The sequence below is a fragment of the Panthera onca genome, chromosome C1, assembly GCF_046562875.1.
Source record: "Panthera onca isolate mPanOnc1 chromosome C1, mPanOnc1 haplotype 2, whole genome shotgun sequence".
Taxonomy (NCBI): domain Eukaryota; kingdom Metazoa; phylum Chordata; class Mammalia; order Carnivora; family Felidae; genus Panthera; species Panthera onca.
In genome coordinates, this window is record NC_138346.1 from 1,336,595 (window position 1) to 1,360,738 (window position 24,144).

The 24,144-nt window shown below is 60.7% G+C and overlaps 1 protein-coding gene and 1 long non-coding RNA gene across 3 annotated transcripts; one reads left to right on the plus strand and one right to left on the minus strand.

Moving 5' to 3' along the window:
* Nucleotides 1–9,837: 9,837 nt before the first annotated feature.
* LOC144617101 (uncharacterized) lies at nucleotides 9,838–12,118 on the plus strand. The gene is made up of 3 exons (XR_013557129.2): nucleotides 9,838–10,072; nucleotides 10,707–11,249; nucleotides 12,030–12,118. It is a non-coding gene; the product is annotated as an uncharacterized LOC144617101 (long non-coding RNA).
* A 4,852-nt stretch (nucleotides 12,119–16,970) lies between these two features.
* On the minus strand, nucleotides 16,971–21,810 carry LOC132672377 (G-protein coupled receptor 35-like). 2 transcript variants are annotated; one of them, XM_078450673.2, is made up of 2 exons: nucleotides 20,528–21,810; nucleotides 16,971–19,658 (listed from the first exon to the last, which is right to left on the minus strand). In XM_078450673.2, exons 1-2 carry the CDS (start codon nucleotides 20,529–20,531, stop codon nucleotides 18,526–18,528), a joined length of 1,137 nt encoding a protein of 378 aa, XP_078306799.1. In that variant the 5' UTR covers nucleotides 20,532–21,810; the 3' UTR covers nucleotides 16,971–18,525. The 2 variants fall into 2 exon arrangements, with proteins under 2 accessions (XP_078306799.1, XP_060480340.1); XM_060624357.3 differs by having other exon boundaries at nucleotides 16,971–19,664; nucleotides 20,528–21,809.
* Between the last annotated feature and the right edge of the window lie 2,334 nt (nucleotides 21,811–24,144).

Genomic DNA, 24,144 nt, shown 5'->3' on the forward strand with positions numbered 1-24,144 from the left:
AGGCTCCACATCCGGCAAGGAGTCCAGTGCAGGGCTTGAACTCACAACCCTGAGATCAAGACCTGAGATGAGCTCAAGAGTAGGACACTCAATCAATTGAACCACCCAGGCGCCCCACTCTTGTAGTAAATGTAACCAGTGAGTTCGTACAGGAAAAGCAAACCTGTGCACATTGCAATAGATAATATCAGCAAATTATCAGAATTCCCCGAGGAGTTTAGGGTCTTTGTTTTGGAAAACCTCAACGTCATAAAGCAACACCCACATGCTTAGAAGCGTAACTTAAATTTAAGGAACACTGCACTTGATGGAAAGAACACAATTTTCATAATTTCCATACGAAGCTCTGATGAACTGATTACTAACATGGGAGGCAACTTAAAAATTACTACAAAAAGTTGATGACGAGTTTAACACGAAGAATGCAAAATGGTTCCATACTGGGCCACTGTTTAATATAATCCCCCTTGTTAATCCATCTAGGAATAAAATCATACGATTATCTTCACCGACACTTAAAAGGCCTCTGAGAAAACATAACATCTGTTTCCTGTTCTAAAAGATGCTAGCGCATTAGGAAGCGGTGGGTCATTTCTCAATCATGCGTACACGCCGACGTGCGCACAGGGCGCGCCCACACCCCGACGCCCCGCTCGGTGGGAACAGACCACGTCTGGCCGAGTCAGAAAGACAGTGAGGAGTCGCGGCTCCTGCTAAGATACGAGCGGATGAAACCAGACAGGAGGGAACAGTCAGAGGAAAACCAATTCCTATCTGCAGACAGCGTGATGGTGACGCTGGAAGAAATAGACACCACAAAACCAATCACACGCACTGAGAGCCTCAGGACGGTGGCGGAATGTAACATTAACAGGCACCAGGGCCGCCCGGGAGGCTCAGTCCGTTGAGCGTCCGACTTCAGCACAGGTCGTGGTCTCACAGTTCGCGAGCTCGAGCCCCGCATCGGGCTCTGTGCTGACGGCTCAGAGTTTGGAGCCTGCTTCGGATTCTGTGTCTCCTCTCTCTCTGCCCCTCCCCCGCTCATGCACACTCTCTCTCTCTCTCTCAAAAATAAATAAACATTTAAAAAATTAAAAAAAAAAGGCATCCAACAGGCTTCACATAGCAAACAATGAGAAGAAAAATATGAGTAACAGCAGAGCTATAAAGAGCTTAGAAATAAATCTAACAAGGAATGCGTAAATCCTGGTTCCGGTGAAAATTTTTTAAATTCCCGAAAGACTGGAAAACATGGAAAGTCATTCCTTGCTCTTAGAAACGATATCCCAACATCCTAAGGATGTCAGTTCCCCCCAAGTTAACACATACGTGTTGATGATACAATAATAATAATAAAGTCATTAGCATAAAATTACATAATATAGAATCGTAAATATATAATAGTGATAAAAATAACAAATAATAACGCCAAAGTGCTTTGAGGCTGGATGCCAGATTCCCAGATCAGTATGAAAACAGCCAGGAAGAAAGCCAAGCAAACACTGCAGGAGACACGCGCGGGCGGTGGCACTGTGGTCGGGTCACCAAACACAGCTCAAACCCTCCGCAGTCACAGCACGTGCTCCGGGTGAGTGGACAAAGATGACTGTCCACAACCAGGCCCAAGTACAAAGGACACTCAGTATCTGACGGGCGCGGCCCCGGCGTCACCGGGTAGAAAGCAGACATCACGGTAAGTGGTGCCCGGGCCGTGTGGGGGAGGGTTGACTCTGTGCCTCGCACCGGAGTGAACTCCCAGAAGGGACTCGAAGCCATCAGAGACCTAACTGTAAAAACGTGAAAGCGGGGGTGACGTTCTTTCTACACTTGGGAGCAGGGGAGATCTCTCTAACCGTGACGGAAAATCCAGAAGCAATAAAGAGCATCGATACCTATAACAAATAGCAAACCAGGGAAAAAGAGTTGGCAACCTTTGTCACGAAGGGTGAAGACTAATGTGCAAAGAACTCTTTAAAAAAATAGTTTTAGCGGTGCCCGGGCGGCTCAGTCCGTCACGATCTCGAGGTTCGTGAGTTCGAGCCCCGTGTCGGGCTGGGACAGCTGGGAACCTGGAGCCTGCTTGGGATTCTGTGTCTCCCTCTCTCTCTGCCCCTCCCCTGCTGGCACTCTGTCTCTGTGTCTCTCTAAAAAAAATAAATGAACATTAAATTTTTTTTTTTTTTTTTCAAAAAACAGGGGAAAAAAGCAAACCGTGAAGAGAAATGGACCTCAGTGCACAGCGACAGGCTCGCGCCCATAAGAGGACCGCAAACCGTATCAGGTACCAGTGTTCCTCCCCACAGTGGTAAAAAAAAAAACACAAAAAACCAAAAAAACCACAGCTTCTCTGCACAAAGCCAGGCCTCCGAGAGCTTGCAGGGCAGGCAGCTCCTGCTGAGCCACAGGAGCCTGGCCCCAAGTCGGGGCCCCTCAATTCAGACGAAACCCTGCTCCGGGCCCGGCCATCACTCCGGAGCCTTAGGACAGGACACTACACCCTGACCCCGCCTCCCGCAGTGCAGGGCCGGGAACAGGCCTGGGCTGTCGAGGGAAGGGACAGACGGCCTCCCTCTGGTGGAAGCCGGTCCCCGTCAGCTGGGGGGAGGCCCAGCGGGCTCCTGAGCATCCATCACATCCTTCAAGGGGACAAACCACGGCCCAGGTGGCCCTCAGCTCCTCCTGGCCCCAGCTGGGTCACCGTCCGGGCCCCAGCCCCCCAGAGCCTGCACTCTCTCCCACGGACCCTGCAGGGCTGGGACTTTCACACAGGCCCCCAGGCGGCTGCTGCCCCAAGCCGTGTGTGCAGCTCTGGGCTGGGCCCGCAGGGCACCGGGTGTGTGTGTGGGGGGGGGGGGAGGCGGGGTGCGGGGAGGAAGGGCTACCCCGGACCTGCTCAGGGGGACAGCCAGGCATCCAGCTCTCGCCTGGGGGCACCATAGTACCCAAGGGTCACACCTAGAGGGTGTCCCGCAGAGCTGGCACCTCGTGCTGAGTGCCCGCCGAGTCCCCTGCCTCTGAGACCTTTCCTCGCCCACGGGTGAGGACCAGGCCTCGGGAGTGTGGGAGTCCCCCAGGCCTGGGGCTCTCTTCCGGCCCCTGCCTCCCCAGACCGGCGCTGGCCACCTGCCAGAAGGAACTACCCGTGCCCGGGGGCCGTGGTCCAGGGTCGTCTGCCTTCTACCCGGGCAGGAGCCCCAGCCCCTTCCCGCCTCTGGAAGCTGTTAGCTGGAGGGGAGGGGGGTCCTGGCGTGTGCCCGCGGGCTGGCCGGCCTCACTCATCTTCCAGGTTAGCGCTGAGAGCACACGATGGAGAGCAGGGAAGGCAGAGGCCATGGGGCCCCTGCTCCGGGGGTAAGGACCCCCCCACTCCACCTCTGCCATGCCACCGGTGCCACGGGGCTCCGCCTCCAGGGGGACCCTGCTGGGTGCGCCCTGGGCGGGCCGCAAAGATGAGCTCCGGCGGGGGTCCAGGAGGCTGGTGTGCGCGTGCAGTGAAGAGCAGTAGGGGAGGGTCTGTCCGCCCTTGTCGTGTGGCTTGATGGCCCCGTGGGGCGGGCACACTGGCACTTGACTCTCGGTGCACCTGGCCTTGGGGCTGGCTCTGCAGGGGTTCGGCGCTTCTGGGCGTCACTGCTCGTGGCCGAAATAACCCGGGTTCTCAGAGGGACAGAGCCCACTCACCTGTTATGCCAGCCATGCAGGTGGCAAGGAAGTTGCCCACTCGAGGGGGTTAGATTCAGCCCGGGCACCAAGCCTGGAGCCTCGTATCCGCTTCACCTGAGCAGACTGTCCTTCCCAGCAGGGCCCACACCTGTCCGGTGTCAGTGCCTGAAAGTGTAACCTTTTCTAGAGCCAGTGGAGAGACTGCGATCTAGTCAAAGGAGTGAATCCTGAACGGTGGAACGGTGGGTGAGTGGAGAGACATTTGGAGAGCAAGTGCCTCCTGGGCCAGGGCTAGCCTCCCGGGGGATAAGAGTGCTCGGGGTGCCGGTCAGAGGCCCGCAGCCCCGCCGGCTCATGAAGTCGGCAGCCCAGGCCGTGAGGTGGAAAAGCAAGAAGAGGTCACAGGTCACCCGGCAAATATCGGCAACACGGACGAGCGTTTCTGGGCCGTGCGTCCGGCAGGCCCAGGGGAGACCCTGCCTGCTCGTGTGAAGCTTCGGTGATAGCAATCGTTTTGACTAAAAGAAATGCCAACGGCCACTCCGGGGAGCTGAGTGTGGTCAGCCCACGGGGAGCACTGGCTACACCCTGCTGACTCATTTCCTCTTCTGCAAATTGGAGGCATGTGCGGAGCCTCCAGGCCCTCCGCAGCAGGACCAGCACAGAGCCAGCCGCTTCGCGGGGCTCAGCGCATCGGGTCCCTGTCCCACCATCCCCCGGGGCCCCTCGCCCGACCACGCTCTCCTAAGTGAAACGTTTTCTCACCCAGCCCTGGCTGGCTCACCCGAAGGGGCCCCCGTGTCCCACCCCACCTGTGGCCACTGCAGGAAATCGCCTTGAGTGCATAATGGAACATGTATGTGTTTCTGCGTGTTTGTGTCTGTGTGTGTGGACGTGCTCACTTAAATGTGCACGTTCAGGGCAGGGGCCCGGAAGGCCCCCTAGCAGCTGGCCTATGTGGGTGAGTCCCTCAGGGCCTGTGCCCCCGGGCTCCTCTGGCCCCTGGCAGGCACTGGCTCTAACGAAGCAGCCTGGGCACCTGCTCCTGTCCCTGTGCCGGCCACGTAGGGAAAAGTCCACTAACGTGCTGAGGGGTCTTTCCTCTGTCCCTGGCTGAGCCCTCATAGCCCCTGTGCGCACCAACTGCCCGTTGACTCTGATCACGTGGTGCCCGCCTCTGCCTTGGACCCTCTAGGGAGGCAGGGCCACAGGAAAGAGATTTGGGGTGGACCGGAGGGTCCAGTGGGCAGCGGAGGAAGGCCCTGGGGGGCCCTGCTTCTATTGGGGGAGCCCCCCCAGCCAGGGGCAAGCTGCGGGGTGGGGGCTCTGCTCAGGGCCCGCTATAGCGGGTAGAGTGATGGGACCAGGGCTCTGTGGAGACGTGGCTGAATCTGGAACGGGGACAGGACATGCCCGAGTGAGCCCAGAGCGCCTGGTAGCACCAGGAAGTTAGAGAGCGCCCCCCAAACACCCACATGGATGGGAGCATGTCAAAGGGATACAGAGGCCAACTCAAAGAGCCCCCCCCATCACCAAGACCATCTGAGCAAAAAATAATAATAATATTGAATTACTGACCCAAACTATAAAGCAAGTGCCCGTGAATCCATGCCGATATACATAAATTATACATAAATTATTGGGTGGGACCCAATGCGCTGAGCCCCGCGAATCAATGAGGTAGAAGGAGACAACTCCTGTGTAGGAGAATTCCAGATATTTTATTATTTGACATGGATACTCTGCTCTCCAGGAGGGATCCTATCTCCTCACTCCCACAGGGTGGGTTGCTCATAACGACTTCCCTCCGAAGGCGGCAGGATGGAAACGGAAAAGATTGGGGTAGAGAAGCCTGACACCCACTCCCTGAAGCAGGTGGCCAAGATCAACATCAGCTGTGACGTGTCACGTCGACAGTATGCGTGCTCGGTAGGGCGTGATGAGAATGGCCTTGACCTCTTGGTCTTCCTCCCCAAACCCATAATCCCACAATCTAACAGGGAAAAACGTCAGGTAAATTCTAATAGAGCGACATCCTACGAAATGCCTGGCCAGTCCTCCTCAAAATGATCAAGGTCATCAAAAACAAGGGAAGTCTGAGAGGCCATCCAGCCAAGAGGACCGAGGAGTCGTGACAATCAAACACAGTGTCATCTCTGGCCTGGTGCACTGCAACGGAGAAAGTACATTAGACAAAAGCCACATACTGGGGTCGGGGGGGCTCAGTCGGTTGAGCATCTGACCCTGGATTTCAGCTCAGGTCACGATCTCATGGTTTATGGGATCAAGTTCTGTGTCAGGCTCTGCCCTGGCAGCTCAGAGCCTGCTTGGGATTCTCTCTCTCTCTCTCTCTCTCTGCCCTTCCCCTGCTCGTGCTTTCTCTCTTTCACTCCAATAAACAAACTTAAAGCAAAACGAAGAGAAACACATACAAACTGAAACATACATCAGAGAAACCTAAACTATATGAATGAACACAATTGACATGGGTTCGTGGGTTGTAACAAACAGACTGTACTGAGGTGAGGCGTTAGCCAAAGGAGATCGTAGATGCGGAGTATATGGGGAGTATTTGCACTTCTCGATCTTTCTATAAATCTAAAACTACTCTAAAAAACAAATTCTGTGGGGAGAAAAAAAAGACAGACAAAAACCAGAGAGAACGAACAATACAGTTTTTTATGCGGCAGGATTAAGCCCTATAACATCAACACCTACAGAAAATGTGAGTGGATCAAATACACAATGGAAAGATCTTGGCAGAATGGCTATAAAAACCTGGCTCTAATCCACTCGGTCTTTAAGAAACTCAGATCAACTGTGACCGCACGGGCAGGTGGAGGGTAAGAGGACGGGGGGAGACCCAGCACGCCAACACCGGCCCTGGTGAAGGAGGCGCGGCTACGCGGTGTCAGATACACACTTCCGGGCAAGAAAACCAGGCCAGCGCGTGTGCACCAGGCCTCCAGGGACACGAGAGTCCACCCCCTGCGGAAGGACGCGTGTGCGCTTCTCTGCCTCCTTCTCCCGATCTGCCAGAGAACCGGAGCGTCCCTCCGGCCTGTGGGGCCTGGTGTGCGTTCGCACAATGCACGCCACCCGGGTCTCAGCCGCCCGTCCCAGGCCTCTGTCAAACCGCCACTCGGAAGATAGGAGTATGCTCTTTGGCCTGAAGCGGTGAACTCCACGGTCCCGGTGGGGGTGACGCCCTCTGCTCCTGTCCCCCGGCGCTCTGAGCACTGCGCCCCCAGGGCACCAGGTAAGTAAAGCCCTGTCCGGAGTCGGCGCCCACTCGGTCAGGACCCACCGGGCCCCCTGGGGCCACCGGGCATCGGTCCAGCTCGTCGGCTGCGCGCCCACTTCCGGAGCCACCGCCGGGGAGCCTGCCCCACAGCTGTGTGCGGACCCGCTCTTCCTGCGGACGGAGCAGCTCGTGTGGGCACGCCTGGCTCCAGGGTGCCGGAAGGGGCATGGGCAGACCCGGCCCGGCTCCACGTGCCCCCCTTCAACCCATCTCGCGGACGCAGTGGCCTCGACAGGCAGCTGCGCTGAGACACTCACCTGCCAATCCCGGTCACTTCTGACCCCGGAAGGGAGTTCTTCCTGTGAAATCAACACGTCCTGCTCAAACACACCCCTTAAATATGCACAGGGGTTTGCACGGGGCCATCTCTGTCCCAGACTGGGTTTCCATCTCCCGTCCACCCGATCACACAGCCAGCCCGTCGGCCACCACCCGTACATCAGTAAAAACCCAACAGAGGGGCCGACGGCACGCGGTTCAGTTCCCTGACGGATTCACTTGTGCCGCCTTTGATCAGAGCGGTGGCCTAGGACGCGGCCCGTTCCCCTTGGAACGAGCCAGCAACAAGCCAGGCAGCCCTCTGTGGGCCGGCCGAGAGCTGCACGTCGGGGACTGTGCACGCGGCGGTGGGACCTGGCAGCTCCTCGGGGGGCTCCCTGCTCACAGACGTGAGTACCTCTTTGCACCCCCATAGTGGCACGTGCACCTGCAAAATACATAATAAAATGTCCCCCTGTCCCAGGCCTCTTCTGGTCACTGAACTCCCACTGCGGGATTTCTCGGGCATCACTCAGGGCGCTACGAGTATTTAGGGTTTCAGGATCAGGTCATTTGGCCATAAGCGACGTCAGTCAAAACCAAACAGCCCGCGAACTGGGTATTTTCTGGTCCAGTATCCCGGTGGTCGCCCCGGGGGGGCACTCACTGGCCTTTGCCATAGTCTGTCTGTGCTCCACACAGAGCTGTAGCACAGGGAGCACCTGTCCTCCCGCACTCCAGCTTCTGACGGCACATCCGTCCGGTGGCCATCCCTTTCTCCCACCAGGTGTCCCATCCTCTTTCGAAATATTAGCCTCTTCGGGCTTGGGCCAACTTACTGGCCCCCGTTTCAATGCCGGCTGAAGGGGGCGTTGACATGCCTTCTGGCTGACTGCAGCAGGTGGGGAAGGAGCCCCTCGGCCAGCACAGCGTCTGTCCCCACAACGCGGTCGGGTACAGTGGATGTGAGATGCGAATCCCTCACGGACACTTTGCAGTTTTCATCCAAACCTTCACCTTATAGTGCAACTGCCTTGCACTCCCTGATCTTCCCGGGCTGCTTCCAGGAGGTTCTGGAATTGGCGCACGGGGCTCCCACACCAAGGGGTCCCCGAAGGGAGTCCCTCCGAATCGCCCCCACCCTCCAGGGAGCCTGCTTCTGAGGATGCAGGGCTACAGGAAGACGCTTTTCTTTTTGCTGAAATAGTTTTGATTTTCTCTTTCGGTTTTACTGCTGTTAAGTGGTCATTCATGGCTCACGTGGGAACCTCTCAGATTATAATTCTCAGACGATGTTCTACAGCTTCAGGTGGCTTGGACAATTCTTACAAGTGCTTCAGTGTTATTGTCTCTGTGGGAAGTGTCATTACAGTATTTCGTTGTTGCTAACGAATGCAATAACCCAGACACGGCCAGATTTGGTCTTCTAAAATAAATGCAATTTTTTCTCTTTTGTTTTCATAGTTATTATCAAGTGATTACCCAACACCTCAAGTGGAGAACTGATAAGATTATAATTTCAGGGTAGTGTTTTATGTGTTCGTTCCACACATGTGAATCTTATTAGTAAATGGCTCCCATCTCATGTGATTTCTAGACGGAGCAAATCGAACGTTCCTGTCACTCTATTCAACACGTCTCTTCTATTGGTCCAGAAACTGCGATATTTGGGCTCTCTCGCAGAAAGCAATTTCCTCCCATTTGGTGTCACTGCTGCGGTTGGGGGACCATCGCTCAGGTTGACGCTGGACAGGACTGACATCCCTGGGACAGAGAATTTCCGAGCGCCCTGTCCCTTCCCGGGTCCTGGACCGGAGGACGGGGTGTGGGTGCGGCCGGCTCTCAGGGCCCCGAACAGGAACTTGGGTGTGGACGGACAGATGGATTCGCTCTAGTTAGGAGGCCAATAGGTTCAACTCACTAAATTTAAGTTAAAAAAGTTTGGGGAACACCGTGACGACAGGTCGTGGTTTCCTTCAACACTCACGGTGTGAGCGTGTCGGCTCCGGGAGGCCGGCCCTGTGGACGCGGCTGCCTCCCCACCTCGGCCCCGGGAACCAGGTCCCGACAAGGATCTCCTGCTCGCGTGTGAGTTTTCCTCCACGGGCAGCCCGTCCTCACCCAGGGTCCCCCTGCCCCACTCTGACCCCGGTCAGCGTCTCAGGACCCGGCTCCCCAGAGCTCACTTTGGGGGTTCCCACAGACGAGATGGGCCCATGGGCACATCCGACGGGGACCTGAGCCCAGCAGTGACCCCGAGGGCACGGGGTGGGGCTCGATCTCCCGCAGCCAACCGCCCCGGGCCTCCTTCAGGGAGACAGCCCGAACCTCACCAGGGCAAGTGTCCCAGGTGACCCTGAGCAGAGGTCACAGGTCAGACCTGCCACCCTTTAGCCGGGCCTGCCCCAGGCAGATTATGAAGGTGACAAGGATTTTCCAGGAACCCCCGACCCCCTTCCCTGCTCTCAGGTCTGGTGTTTGGTTTGGAAAAGACCTAAGAGGTCAAATGGCACTTTCGCCCCCTCCCCGGCCCCCTCTGACCTCAGCCATGGCCTGGCCACCCCCAGTGACAGTTGGAACAGAACGTGGTCAGTTTGGAACTCGGCAGGGTGGGGCCTGGGGACACAAGCACGGTTGGCATTGGGCCATCGTGCTGGCCTCAGCTCCCCACCACCCTGTGGTCAGGCTGGGGACAGCTGCTGTGGGACCCGGCCGTGGGCGTCCAGCTGTCCTTCAATCCTCAAAGCGCTGTCAGAGCACGTCACTGCCAGGGACAAACGTCCACACCACCTGGAGGGATGGTGGGCCTCCTTCCCAGCTCTACGCGGACGGCTGCCCCTGAATGAGGCGCGCGTGGGGGTTTTGGGGACTTCGTCCACCTGGAACCCACGGCCCACGGAAGCGGTGAGAGGGCTTGTCCACGCAGAGGGCGCGGAGCTGTGTCCAGCCCTGGACGGTGCCCAGGAACCACCCATGTGGGTCACTGAGGTGGTCCAGCTAGAGCCCCAGTCGGCTGAGCCGGACGGGCCTGAGGGGGACGGGTCTCCGATCTCCTCCCTGGTCTCAATGTCACACGGAGGCCCGCCTCGAGCCTGCGCGTGACAGGGAATGACTCTGGCCCCTCCAGGAACCACAGGGCCCCCTCTGCTGAACCCGTTGGGCTGATCAGAACCAGACTCGTCCGGGCCTGTGATGCGTGGTGCTCTGCCTGTGGCCGCCCTCAGTGGGCCTTGTGACCAGAAGCGGAGAAGGCCTTGCTTGGATCCTCTGCTCCCAGAACAAACCCGGGGGGGACTTGCTCCCCGAGTCCAGTGGTCACCCTGCCACTTCGGGGCTCGAGCAGCTGCCGAGCTCAACCGAGTCTCGGCAGCCCAGTCCGGGGCCAGCGGAGGCCCCTCCTGCCCTCGACGGGGACTATGTTCAGGCTCAGTCTTCATTTCCCTTGGAAACCTGGACTCACCTGCCGGTTTCTGCCCAGCAGGCTGAATTCCTGTGCAGTCGGGTCCCCTGGAAGGAGGCCCACCGCAATCGGCCATGTGACGGGAGGTGCCCGTCCCGGGAGACGCTGCGAGGCGGGGACCCCCACCTGTGTGCTGTGTGGGCTGCTGCCCGGGTGTTCAAGGAACAAAAGGCACTGGAAAAGGCCATGAAATCTGGCCACGGAGGACGCTCCCAACACCTGCCGAGGCCACGGCACCGGACCTGGGGGGAGGTCCCTGCTGGCTCTTTCTAGTCGTCCTATTCCCGCTGCCACTCATTTGCCCCCACCTCCCCGCACCTGCTTCCTCCTTTTCTCCTGCCCCACACATGACCAAAGTGCGCCAGGGTGTCGCCAGGGGATGGGGGCACAGGCGCCTCGTGCTGGGCCTGAAATCCAGAGCTGGAAGCCGGCAGCGCTGGGGCCGCACTCTACCCGTGTCCGGCTGCTTCGGGCACCTTGGGACATCCGCCGGGCTCCGCCTGCCTGCCCGTCTCACCTTACAGCCGTATGGCCAGACTAACCTCCTAAGCCACGAATGACACAGTAAGGTCCCACTGCTGAGAGCTTCTGTGTCACTCAGACCCTCAGATCTGAACTCCCAGCTGCCGTGGTCTCACAAGCCCTTAGCCATTAGCTCCTCCCCCGGTTGGAGTAGCTGTAATATGTGTGAGACCACGACCCCCAAAGCAGAGAGGTCACAGAACCCTCACCACCTCCCAGTTCATCCCATCAACCCCTGTTGCCCCCTCTGGGGCGGCTCCCTGGGACGGCAGACCAGCTTACCTTCCCGTAGCTGGACGCTGGTCTTTCCCGCTGCTTCGTGACCCATCCTTCCCCGTGATGGCGCTTGGAACCCGCGGACCCACACGTAGCAGCTGTTCCTTTAAATACTTCCGAAGGTAGATTTCCACCCCCAAGGTCACCTTTGACACTGAAATTTCCCTCAATTTTTTTTCTCAACCTTCAATTTTGGAAAACCGGACTGGACCTTAAATGAATCAAAGACTCCTACTGAGCTGCTTCTAACTCTGTCAACAAACCCAGCCCATGGGGAAAGGAAACTCGGGTGGGCTCTCGGCTACAATATTCCCTGTGGTGGGAGAGAGGAGGGACTGCGCGGCACATAAGAGACCACTGGCACCTGAGACCAGGACCTGCAAACTGCACCCCCCCCCCCCCCGGCCCCGGACACCTGCCGCCCTCAGGCACCAGCGGGCGGCCCCTCGATGCCCCTGGGACCCGTGGCTCCGTGCCCCACAGTGCTGCCATACAGGGGGCCACTGCTCCCGGGCACCTGAGCCCCACGGGCTTCTTCTGTTCCAGGGCTGCCTGAGCAAATGCAGAGCCCCTGCCTTTTCTTAGTGAGCCCAGGGGGGTCCGGGCTACAGCAGAGCCCACGGCGCACAGATCAAGGAGAATCTTGACAGAGGAAGCCGCCCACGTCTCTGCCCACGCCCACCGCCCTGGCTGTGGGCACGCACACCGGGGGCGGGCTAACCAGCTGAAAGCAGCCTGCTGCCTCTTTTCGTAAATAAAGTTTTGTTGGAACGTGACCTTGCCCGCTTGCCTTGCCTGCACGGCGTCGTGTGCTGCTCTCCCCCGCGGGCACCGCTGGCGAGCCCCACAGCAGACTGAAAATACCAATTCTCCGAGCCTTTGCAGAGAAGCATGCTGACGGCCGGTCGGGACCAGCTTTGCGGCCCACGCCGGGACGAAGGGGCGCTTCATTTCTGACGGCTGCCTGCAGGGCGGCTCTCTGGTTCAAGGGCTCTGCCGTGGCTGCTCTGGGCCCACTGAGGATGCCGCCTCTGGGCGGCCTCCCGCAAAAGCAGATTCCGACAAAGGGCAGCTGTGACGTCACAGACCTCTGCTCTCCCCTGCAGCCGCTTCACTGCTGAGCCGTCGTGGTCCCCAGCCACCGTGGGTGGTCCCACAGAAGGTCGGCATTCGAGGAGGGTCTCTGGGATGAAAACAAGACAGAAAGGCATATCTGGCCCCTGCAAACGTGACCCGGTATCACCCGCCCGGCCCCCGTGGAGGACCACTTCTTGATGTCCAGTCACTCCCACAGGCCCAAATCCTATAACGAGTCCTCGGCTCCCGCAAACGCGAGGCCTCTGTTCGCCCCCCGCCCTCACTGCAGAAAGCGATAAACCGACGCGGGATGTTGATGGCATCTTCCTGGTCTCTGGGTGCGGCCTTGATACAGGTGGATGTGTTACCAAAGCAATCCTGACTGCGTGGCACGGGTGGCCGTCCCGCCCTCACGTTCGGCCTCTCATTTCTAGCCCAAAGCCGGCGCCGTCGCCGGGGCTCTCCAGGCCAGACCACGCTTCCCCAAGTCTGAGGCAGGGCCAGCCCATATCTTGGCAGAGAGATGGTGACCAGCTGGCCAGCCTCTTGGACTGACCCCGATGGCACAAGCAGTGGGACCACAGCCTGCAGTGGCCGGACCCACAGGGCGTCCCAGCAAGGGCCGGGGCTGTTTCTCAGAGCACCGTCTGCTCACTTGCTGTTTGGGGCGGTCCTAGAGGTTGTGCAGTGGCTGAGAGAGTGCCGTGCAGGCCTTCCATTATCCCTCGCTCGGGAGTCACCCCAGGAGTCCTGCCCTGGTCCCACAGACGATGCTATGGCTCAGGTTCCCAGGTCCGGGCCGGAGAGAGGGCAGCTCCTCGGCCCTGTGACCTACAGCCAGGGGTGGGGCGGGGGCACTAGAGGTGGGAGCTAAGGTCAGGCTCCGAAGGCACAGACGTAAGCTTTAAATATTTAGACTAGCATGTGGGTCTCAACCTGTAGTCATGTCCTGGACCTCACGAATGTTAGGGGTGACCCCCCCGGATCCGAGGGTCCTCAGGCCACATGGGAGAGCACCGAGGTAGAGGGGCAGCAGGCCGGTAAGCATGCCCTCTGCATTTGCACTCATGCAGCCAGGTTCAAGGACCGCATTCTTTTTTTTTTTTTTTTTAATGTTTATTTTTGAGAAAGAGACAGAGTGTGAGCAGGGGAGGGGCAGAGAATGAGGGAGACACAGAATCCGAAGCAGGCTCCAGGCTCTAAGCTGTTGGCACAGAGCCCGATGCAGGGCTCGAGCCCACAAACCGGGAGATCATGACCTGAGCTGAAGTCAGACGTTTAACTGACTGATCCACGCAGGTGACCCTCAAGGACCATATTCTTAACTGCTGGACCATGGGCCATCCTGTGCAAGCTCAGTGTCTGAGGGCCCCAGCACCCTGGACTCCTGGGCAGAGCCCAACAGGGCAGTGGTAGGCAGGTTCCAGAGGCTGGGGGGGCGGGGGAAGGAATAAGGAGGGAGCTGCTGTGGGGTAAAAATGGGAAGAGGTGGGATGCGGGATGCGTGTGGAAGTAGAAGGAAACCTTGTTTAGCATGGAGTCTGGGGGCCAGCAGGGGGAGCTTTCCTGCCCAGCACTGTTTGTCAATTGCAGACCCAGCCGGTGACTAGGCAAGCTGACCAGAAAGAACACTAATATAAGAGGAAAATAGAGGATTTTGTTCAAACCCAGATTAAGACAGCTGCCCAGGAAAGGGAAGAAAGTGCTTCAGAGAGTGAACAGTTTTTACAGGGTTCTATACCTTTTGCATAAAGAGCCACAAATCAATATGTCAGAGGTATATTCTTGTTAAAGTTCAAAAAGATTATAGATTAGCGCGTAGGCAGGATCATGAGTATTAATGCCACGAGTATAATTAATGCAAAGGAGTAGCAGCATCGATCCATACGTGCAGGACAAGATGGTTTTCCTTTAAGCTACTCATTTACAAAGCAGGTGTGTAAGATATGCACGGTGGGTGGGCCATAAATCGGGCTTTTGGTTTAAATATAAAGTTAATATAGATTCATGCTGCCTTAGAAAGAAATCTAAAATGGCTTCCCTCATATAGCAGCGCTTGAGAGAGTTTTTCTCTCACCAGAGGAAGAGAGGGACCTTGCAGGTGGCTGGCCACCACTTTACTCTGCCCGCAGGAGGAAGGAAGGTTTTCTCCTCCCCTGGCAACAGCCCAGCCAATGAGAGGCAGTCACAGCCAAAGACAGCCCAGCCAACAAGAAGCCACTACCAGCTCCTAGTTTACTCCAATGGGCTTTTGGTTTATAACAGTCCCTTTCCTTAGAAAAGATCTGCCTGGGGGGGCGGTGGGTGCAGCTGGTTTTCTGGACTTGCCTATGGTTTTGCTGTAGCTCGCTGGTCCTGGGTTGCAATTCTCTGCTCTTCCCAAAGTAACCATTTCTGGCTGGTAAAATAACTGCAGTTGTAGTTTTCAGGTTAACAGCGGCCGCGGCGCTCCCTGGCGTGTGCTGGGCGGGAATCGGGCAGAGGGCGGGCACCCTGGGTTTCAGTTTTGCTTCTCGCTGGGAAATGGCAGGGGCGGGCACCTCACTACCCAAGTGGACCTTGTCTGGGAGGGCGTGGAATTCCCTAAGCGAAAGCCAACACTTTGCGATGCCAACTGCGCGCCAGGCATGGTCTAGGTGATATACTTACTCCTTGCTGAACGTGCACTCCCCTCCCCCCATTCATAGGTCGAAATCCTAATTACAGACGTGAGGGGATTAGGAGAGAGACCGCGCAGAGCCACCTAGCCCCTCCAGGTGAGGACCCGGGAGGTGTCTGAAGCAGGGAGCACGCCCTCCCCCGGACCGACCCTGATGCCCCCTGATGTCTGACTTCCAGCCTCAGAACCATGAGAAATAGAGACCGCGCAGTCCGTGGTGTTCCCATATGGCAGCTGGAGTAGATTTAAGAACAGCCCTGGAGCCAGGAGACACCGGAGGGTCAGGGGACCTCAGGACAGGACTGAAGCCCCCGGGCCCCTACCCCTTGCTGACCGCGGGAACTGGCAGGTCCTCCCCACCACGCATGGCCTGTTTGCACCTTGGCGCGTCCCCGTCGATTGGAGATTCCCTCCCTAGATTACCTAAAACCTCAATCCTGCCTGGAGCAGCTGGGTGGGGAGAGGGGGTCTCTCCCATCTTTGCCCCCTGTGCCCAGCATCAGGGGCCGCCCCTTGCTTTTTTTCGGGAACCCAGAGCCGTCTTTAGGGAGAGAACGGGGTTGGACCAGCCGGCGGCAGCCGCACAGAATGGGCAACAACCTTTGTAGGGACCGCGGCCGACCCACCAGCCTGGGAGGGAGGGAGGCGGGGGCGGGGTGGGCGGGGCCAGGAGGCAAGGCCCCTCTCCGGCTCCGCCCCCGCGGCCCGGGGTGCCCCAAGGTCGCCCAGGTGGAGGCTTGCAGAGCAGCGCCAGGGGCAGCGATGCGGACTCCGCCCTGGTGAGACGAAAAGATGCCACGGCCAGTGCCCGCGGCGCGGGGCGTGTCCTTGAGGTGAGTGGGGACACAGCTGGCCCCTTGGGCGGCCCTGCCCCCCTCTTCTCCCCACAGCACCTACCTGAGGGCAGAGGGTCACACCTCTGCCTCCCGGCTGCCTGGGTCCCCTGCCTTTGCCTGCCCCTTGCTTCCTCCTGGCCCTCGTGCCCCTCCGCACCTGCCCGGGGTCACCCTAACTCCTGGAAGCCCGCTTTGTTCCCCCGTAGCCAAACCACTCGAGAGCGCTGCACCCTCATTGCCGCCCCAGCTCACCCTTGACGGCCTGGCCCCCGTCACAGTCCCAGCCCCCATCCTGGTCAACATTCACTGTTGCCACCCCCGGGCCCCCACTGAGGTCCTGGTCCTGCCGCCCAGCCCCCAACTTGCAGCACAAGGAGGTGCCGCACCGGTCTGAAGCAAAGCCTCCCGAACACCGTCCGAGGCCTGCCTCTCCCCTGCCAGGCCCTCCGTGACCCAGCCTTTCCCCTGCCCACCCCTCCGCGTGAGCCTGTGAGGCTCCCCGTGTGCACGTCTCAGGGCTCAGCGCCTAGACGGTGTCTGCAGCATGGCGGGTCCCGATATACGCTGCTGATGGTCAACACCGGAGCTCGGCCCGGAAAGCAGCACCCAAGGTGTCCAGGAGTCCGGTCCCCCGTGGCGGCCCTTCAGCCTGCTGTGCCCCAACGCTGCCTCCAGGCTGGGACGGCCTGGGTCTCAAAGGGATCAGTCCTGCAAGCTGACTCCGGGGCGCTCCTCCTGGGGGGGAGGCGCCCTAAAGGGGGTGCTGGGGAAGGGGGTGAGCCCACGTGCCTCCCGCGTGCTTGCCGACAGCCTGAGCCCCAACGAGCAAGAGCCCCACCTCTCTGGACCCCCACGCGCACCTCCCCAGAGTGGGACGTGGGCTCGCTGGGCAGAGGGCGGCCGGACTGCAGCCGTGGACTCGGAGGGGAAGGCCGCCTGGCCGACAGGTGGCTGTGGAGGGCCTGGCTCTCCAGGGGTCACACTCCCAGCCCAGGCTTCTCTCCCGGGGAAGGCTCCACCTCACGGTGACACAGGAGCCCCCCTCTTTCGGGAGCCCCTTCCGGATGCACTGGTGGTGAGGATTGGACCGGGGACTTTATGCCCTATGATCTCTGTGTGTGAGGAGGGGGGCGATTCGGGCCAAGGTCGTACTCGCCCTGGTCGGCCAGCTGCCGCTCAGGCAGCCCCAAGAGGACGGAGGGGCCAGTGACCGTGGCCCTACTCTCGGCACCCCGGCAAGCTCCACACCTGGGGCAAGGACAGGACAGCTGCCCTCGGCCTCGGCCCTGGAGCGGTGGGCAAAGGCACCGATGCCGCCGTCGGCCTTGGCCACACAGATGGCCTCTCCGAGGAGCCTGCTGAGCGGTGACCAGAACGAGTGGGCCGGGGGGAAGGTGAGCCGCTGCTGGGGACGCTGGTCGAGCCTGGGTCTCCAGGCAGCGGAAGACCAGGCCTTGGCGGGGCACCTGCACACACAGGGCGGGACTGACCACCAGACCGTGCCGACCGCTGTGCAGGTCCTGGCCTCAGCTCGAAGCTGGTGGCGCCGCAGGCTGACAGGTCCGGCCTGGGGCCCGGCCCAGAGGCCCAGCTGCTCTCATTCCGCAGGAACAGATCTCCCTGTGCGGCCGCGGGCCCTGCCAGGCAGAGCGCTCTGAGGGTGCAGGAGTCGGGGGTGGGGGTGGGGGTGGGGGAGGGGGAAGAGGAACAAGGTGAGGGGAAGGAGGTAGGGGTCCGGGTCTCCCATTCTCCCTCTAGTCACCTGAGGCTGTTGGGAGCCCCCACCTCTGCTTCCTCGGCCCCAGTTTGGGGCCCCCAGCCTCCAGCACGAGCCCCTCAGGTCTGTGTCCTGCCCGGGCTTCCTAGTGGAGGTGTTTGTGCCGATCCCATAAGTCCATTCCAAGCCGGGCCCTCGGGCCCCGGCAGGGTGGACACCTCCTGAGAACCTCAGCGTTGTGGGGAGAGGCACCCCCCAACCCTCAGCTCAGCCTGTGGGTGTCCACGAGCCCGGCCCAGAGTGGGAGGCCCCCAGCGGTGCCGGGAGGCATGAGGGGTGCGGAAGAACGGGGGCTCAGGGAAGCACCCCGAATCCCCGAAGGTCAGGACGGGACCTCTTTGATGCTCTGTAAGAACCCACGGAACGGTTTTTACAAAGGAGTGTCTTCAAGCTTGTTCGGTGGCTGTGTCTCTGTGAACGTCCTGCGGCCCATGGGACGTACTTGGATTCTGTCTGCAGTGGTGTCACCGGCCTGAGGAGAGACCTTGTAGCCTCTGAGAGATTTTGGTTCTAATCACCGTCTATAGGTGACAGAAATGCCCTCCCCAGTGCTTGCCGAGGAGGGCTGTCCAGGCGCTGAGAAGAGAGATCCGTCTGGGAAAAGAGATCCGTGGGGTGGCAATTTTTTAATGCCTTGGTTAAATTCTATTTGCTGAGGGAGAGTCCACGTCCCCAGGACCCGTAAATCCAAAGTCACACGTGCGCAGTGAGGCTACTTCTGGCGCACGCCGCGGAGGGGGGAAGAGTCGCCTCGGGGGGGCCCGGGGCTCCCCGCGGCACGTGCTGCAGGGCCATGCGTGGGGCCTCTCCCGAGCTGTTGTCCTCATCCGTCCACGCCTGGACGGCCCAGTCAGGGTAGTCACGTGTAGGAGCGCTCTGCATCCGTCCCCGGAAAGGCCGGGACGTGGTGAGGACGGCCCCCACCTCCTCCTGGAACTCTTTGGCCACAAAATAGTAGCTGACGGCGTCCAGGCAGCAGTTGGCGTTGGCAATGCGGGAGGTCACCTGCACGAAGGCAGCCACCGCCTGGAGAGTGGGGCAGGCCGCGTCTGTCCACCGGGCCACCAGCATGGCCAGCAAGGCCACATGCAGTGGGAGGAAACAGAGCAGGAAGGTGGCCAAGTTGGCCGCCACCACGTGCAGGGCTCTGAGGATGTGGGCGGCGTCCTGGGGCGGGGACCGCGCGCGCTTGCGGGTCAGGTGCCGGAGCACCTGCCAGGAGCAGAAGCTGAGGACCAGCAGCGGGAGGAGGAAGAGCAGCAGGGAGAAGGCCAGGGTCCTGGGGCCCCGGGTGCGGCCCCGGCCGAAGCAGAAGCTCTCCCCCGCGCGCAGCCAGGACGCCGGCAGGGCCACGGCCCCGAACACCAGCAGCCAGAGGGCCAGGCAGGTGAGGGCGGCCTGGCGGGGGCTGCGCCAGGCGCGAGACCGCAGCGGAAAGCGCAGGGCGGCGTAGCGGTCGGTGGCGATGGCCGTGATGAGGCATATGCTCATGTAGGTGTTGATGTAGTAGAAGCTCTGCACGACCCTGCACACGACGCCCTCCTGGGCCCCCGCCGCCTGGCCCAGCGTGTGCAGCACTCCCGGCAGGCTCAGCAGCAGCAGGCAGTCGGCCGCCACCAGGTTGGCCATGTAGACGCGGGTCTCGGTCCACCTGCGCAGGCGGCACCAGAACACCCAGAGCCCCAGGCCGTTGAGCGGCAGCCCCAGCGCCAAGATGACATAGATGGAGACGCTGGTGGCCGCCTGGGACAGGACGCTCCTCTCCGTGCTGCAGCCCTCAGAGCCGGTCCCGTTTCCGGGGACGGGGATGGCGGCGGGCGCCCCAGCTTCACCTGCGGGCAGGGAGGGAAAGGCTGCTGTGGCCTCGCCCCTCCTCCCTCACCTCCCTCCCTCTGCCCCCCTCCCCCCTCCCTCCTCATCTCTTCCCCCTACTTCCTGTGCCAGCCCCGGGGCTCCCTCTCTTGACCTCAGAGGGCTCCACTGGGGCCGCCTTCCCTGCCCCGCCCAGAGGGTCTGCATTCCTAGATGTGGACGGCGGCCCCTGACACGAAGGGGACTCTGGGGGGCTTCTCTCTGGGCTTCTCCACCAGAGGCTTTAGCCCAGCCGGGGACCTTTGCCACATTGCTGTCCCCCACCGCCTGTGGCCCTGTCCAAGGTCCCTCAACCTATGACCCGTGGAGCGGGACCCCAGACTCCTCTGGCAGGGGCCACGGGGGGTCCTGGTCTGCAGACAGGGAGCACCCCCAGCCCGTCAGGAGAGCATCGGGAGCCCTGGGCTGACCCCAGTCTTCTCTGTCTTTGTTAGGCTCCCTACTTCTCTGTGTGTGTGTCTCCCTCACCCCAGCCACCCCACTCTGCCCTTCCTCTCTATCCACTTCCTCCTTGGGGCCCTCTTTTCCCCTCCCCCCCAAAGCTTTCCCCTGCACTCCCCCCCCCCGTCTCCTATCTCTCTCCTCCTCCTGTCTACCTCTGCCCCCCGCGGCCCCCCTCACTGTCCGTCCACAGAAGCTAACTGCCCCCTCGGCCCTTGCCCTAACGCCTGCTTGGGCTTGGAGCCCAGGCGTGGTCCTCAGGTGGGATGCACGAGGCCCAAGGCCCTGCTCCCGGGAGCCCTTTGTGGCGGCCCGCGTGGCAAGGGCAGGACGGGGTTCATGGAGGGGACAGCAGGGGGCTTCCGGGCCTGGGTGGACTCACCCATCTGGGATGGCTGGGGCCTCGGAGACTCCGGCTGGGCCGCTCACTGCTCTGCAGCCCCAAGGCTGTGGTTACGCTTTTGTACTCTCTCGAGTGGGTGTGGTCCCATCTCGGTGCAGCTGGCAGGTAGGCGGCCCCCTTCCCTGGTCCATGTGCGCCTGGGGCCTGCAGCTTCTGCCTGCGGTTTGTGACACCCAGACCACAGCTCTGGGCCCCTCTGCAGCAGCCTGGAGCTCAGGGCTGGATGGGGACCGAGGGTGCCTCTCACACGGGGCGGGGTGACGGCCTGCACGGGGCTTCTGGCAGGCCCGTTTTGGTTGGGTGGTGCCCCCTACCTGTGTGCGTCCATGATTGGCACCGGGTGGGGAGACCCCGGGCAGGAAGCCTGCGGAGTCCGGGGCTGGAGAACCCATAGACCCTTGGCCAGGAGCCCCTACCCATGCGGCCCAGGGGTCCGGGCGCCTGGCCTGACAGGGTGGAAGGCTGTAGTGGGTGCTGTGGGGTGCTCTGGTGGGGGGGGCGTCACGACCGAGGCACATGGTGCTTGTCTTGCCGGCCGGAGGCCCCTCCGGAATCACCTTCAGCAAGTGACACATCAGAGGCCGTGCACCCACGGTAGCCCTGTATGGTCAGCCGCGTGGTCACAACTCCAGAGCTCCCCACGGGCACGGAAGCTGTTCCCTCCGTCCATCCTGCTTGGCCAGCTCCTTTTTGGGTGGGGTTCCCAAGAGCACTCCCACAGAAACCCCTGCGTGCCAGTCTCCATGTCAGAGAGGCTTCTGGAACCCACCCTGACGCAGGGGTGTATTCCTGTCCAGCACCAGCACGGCCCTGACCTTGGCCACACCAGCAGCTCCCCCAGAGGGCCGGTGTGAGGGGCTCTTGGGGGTGGGGGTGTGGGGCCGGCAGAGGGTCTGCTGTCCCAGGACCTGGCCCGGCCACCTGCAGGAACAAGGAGGCCAGAGGAAGCTGCCTCCCCCCGCCCCCCTGCTCGGGAAAGCAGGGGGCGCGTACTCCCACGAATCTGGGGAACACGGCACCCCGTGAAGCTGTGAGGTGGGTGACGTGGGGGCGGGTGCCCAGGGGACCCTGAGAGGGATGGCCTGCCACACAGACCAGGAGGCAGGGGCAGGCACGGCCCTGTGCAGACGGCAGCGGCTCTGAGAGCCGGGCAAGGTGAGGTCCCTCCCTGCCAGAGGGGGGGCTCGCGGTGGTCTGTGTCACTTCTGCCCTCCTCCCTACCCTCCCGGGTGGCAGGAGCTGAAAGAGACCTCGCCGCCGGGGGCAGGTGCAGGCCAGCGTGCCCACGTCGCGTGCTCCCCGTGGACTTCAGGTGCCAGCCCTGGGCGCCTTTATCCGAAAGGTCACTCGTGGGCAGCAGCTCCCTGCAGTACCGACCTTCCCATTGGCTCAGCTCTGCGATCTGCCGCCCCCTCCCTGCTGGGAGGGGCAGCCCTGGGGTCCCTGCGGTGCCCCAAACCCTGCACTGCAGCTGCGGGGGGGGCTGACCTGGAGGCTGGCAGCCCCCCCCCCCCCCGGCACCCACTTCCCCAGACCCTGCAGGGCCCTGCCTGTTCCTGCACCGTGTCTGGTTGACGCCCGCTGCCCCGTTGACCGAGGACACTTACTCTTAGGAAAGTTTCCTCCGAGGCACAGCAGCAGGGGGCCCCGGAGAACGGGACACAAAGCGTGGCTCTACCCACTAATGGCCGGCCTCCCCCCACCCCCAAACTGCCTTCTGAGGCCGGCTGCAGCCGGGCTCGAACCCCCAGCGAGGGGCATGGACTTCCCGGGACACCTTCTCTCTTTCTGGTAATTATTGGCACTCGGGGCGCCTGGGTGGCTCAGGCGGTTAAGTGTCCGACTCTCCGTTTCAGCTTGGGTCACGGCCTCCTGGTTTGTGAGTTGGAGCCCCACCTCAGGCTCTGCGCCAACAGTGCTCAACCCGCTTAGGATTCTCTCTCTGTCTTTCTGCGCCTCCGCTGCTCTCTCTCTCTCTCCTCTCAACATAAATAAAGTTAAAAAAAAAAAAAAAAAAAAAAGAACGTTATTGGACAATTAGATTCTGCCCAGTCCTGGGAGGTTCTCTGAGTCCCTCCCCGTCGGGGATCTGTCCTCTGCAGCCACCCAGACCCATCTGCTTCTCAGGGACTGCAGATGCTGCCACTTCCTGGGCCGCATCTCACTTTATCTGACCGCTCATACTTCCTCTGCCTGTGGCCAGCTGGCCTGGGTTGCCAAGCCCTCAGCAGCCTGAACCCTCCAGACCCTCTCCCGGGTGACCAAGGCCTGGTACAGAACAGTGCCCTGACCAGATAAAATACCCCAGGGGTAATCCTAGTGGAGGGAGAATGAACTGTGTCCTCCCACATTCTGGGCCCTACACTCCTGATGATGCAGCCTCAGAACGAATCTGCTTTTTTTCAGATGCCGGTCATTTGCTAATTAATGGCAAGCCCAATCCTCATCAATGGCCAGACTGCCCCCTAAGCCCTCTGGGCCGGGGCTGGGGGTGGTCTGTGCATACATTCATGATAGAGAGAGGTTCTTCCACTTGGCCTGGCACAGCCCAGAGGCTGGACTCTGGTGTAGGATACGGAGCGTGTGGGCCGTGATTAGGGTTCAGAAGTCAGTTGTGGGGATGCTTAACCTCTCTGATTTTGCTTCTGCCCCATTTCTTGTTCTTTCAGGAATTTTGTGCAAAGTCCAGCTGCCTCCACTTGCTGGGAGCCAGGAGAGGCCGGAGGGAGAGGTTGTGCACACATCCCCTCTCCAAGCCGTAGACTGGGGAGGATCAGCACCCCTGGGGCCAGGATCGGACAGCAGGATCGGGCAGCATTGTGGTAAAGCTTCACAGGGCCCCTCTGAGTGTGGCTCTTCCCGGGCACGGGTCCACCCAAGTGGGGGCCTCCCTGAGCACCAACCTCCATAGGCAGGGATCCCTGAGTCCGCAGGCCCCTGGGGCCAGGACACGGCTGCCATTCTGGCTCCGATCACACACGCGGAAGAAAGAACAGGACAGGGAAGCTGTTTGGTGCCCGGGGATGTAGGTGGGGTGGGGTTTGAACCCAGGCCCTGCTTGGACCAGCACCCCGGGCGGCCTCTGGAAGGCTCTGGCTGCTCCAGCTCGAGGGTGGATGCCCGGGGTCCCACGCAGGGAGGCAGAGGAGAGGTGGGCACAGCGCACACCAGGCTGGGCGTCCACACTTCCGCCTGGGCGGGTATCCGGGCCCCGCGGCCACCAGGCAGGGCCACCAGCTTCCCTGAAGGAAGCACAAGGGGAGTGTGCCCCCTCGACAGACCTCGGCCGGTTCCTCACCGCCCCTAGCCCACCCCCAGGCTAGTGCGGCTGGCTGTGCAGCCCCCACGAGGGGTCGAGGGGCCCTGGCCCTGCCTCGGCAAGGGAGAGAGCAGCGCCGCCCCCCGGCCCTCCAGGTGGCTGGGCGTGCTGCGGGGTGGGAGCAGGTGGGAGGACCCAAGGAGAGCCCCCAAGTGGCTGGCCATCTAGGAAGACGCCCCGGCCCTCCTACCTCCCACCATCGAGTATGGACAGCACACGCGTGTCCAAATGCACACACACATGCGCGCGCACACACACACACACAGCCCTGACAGGG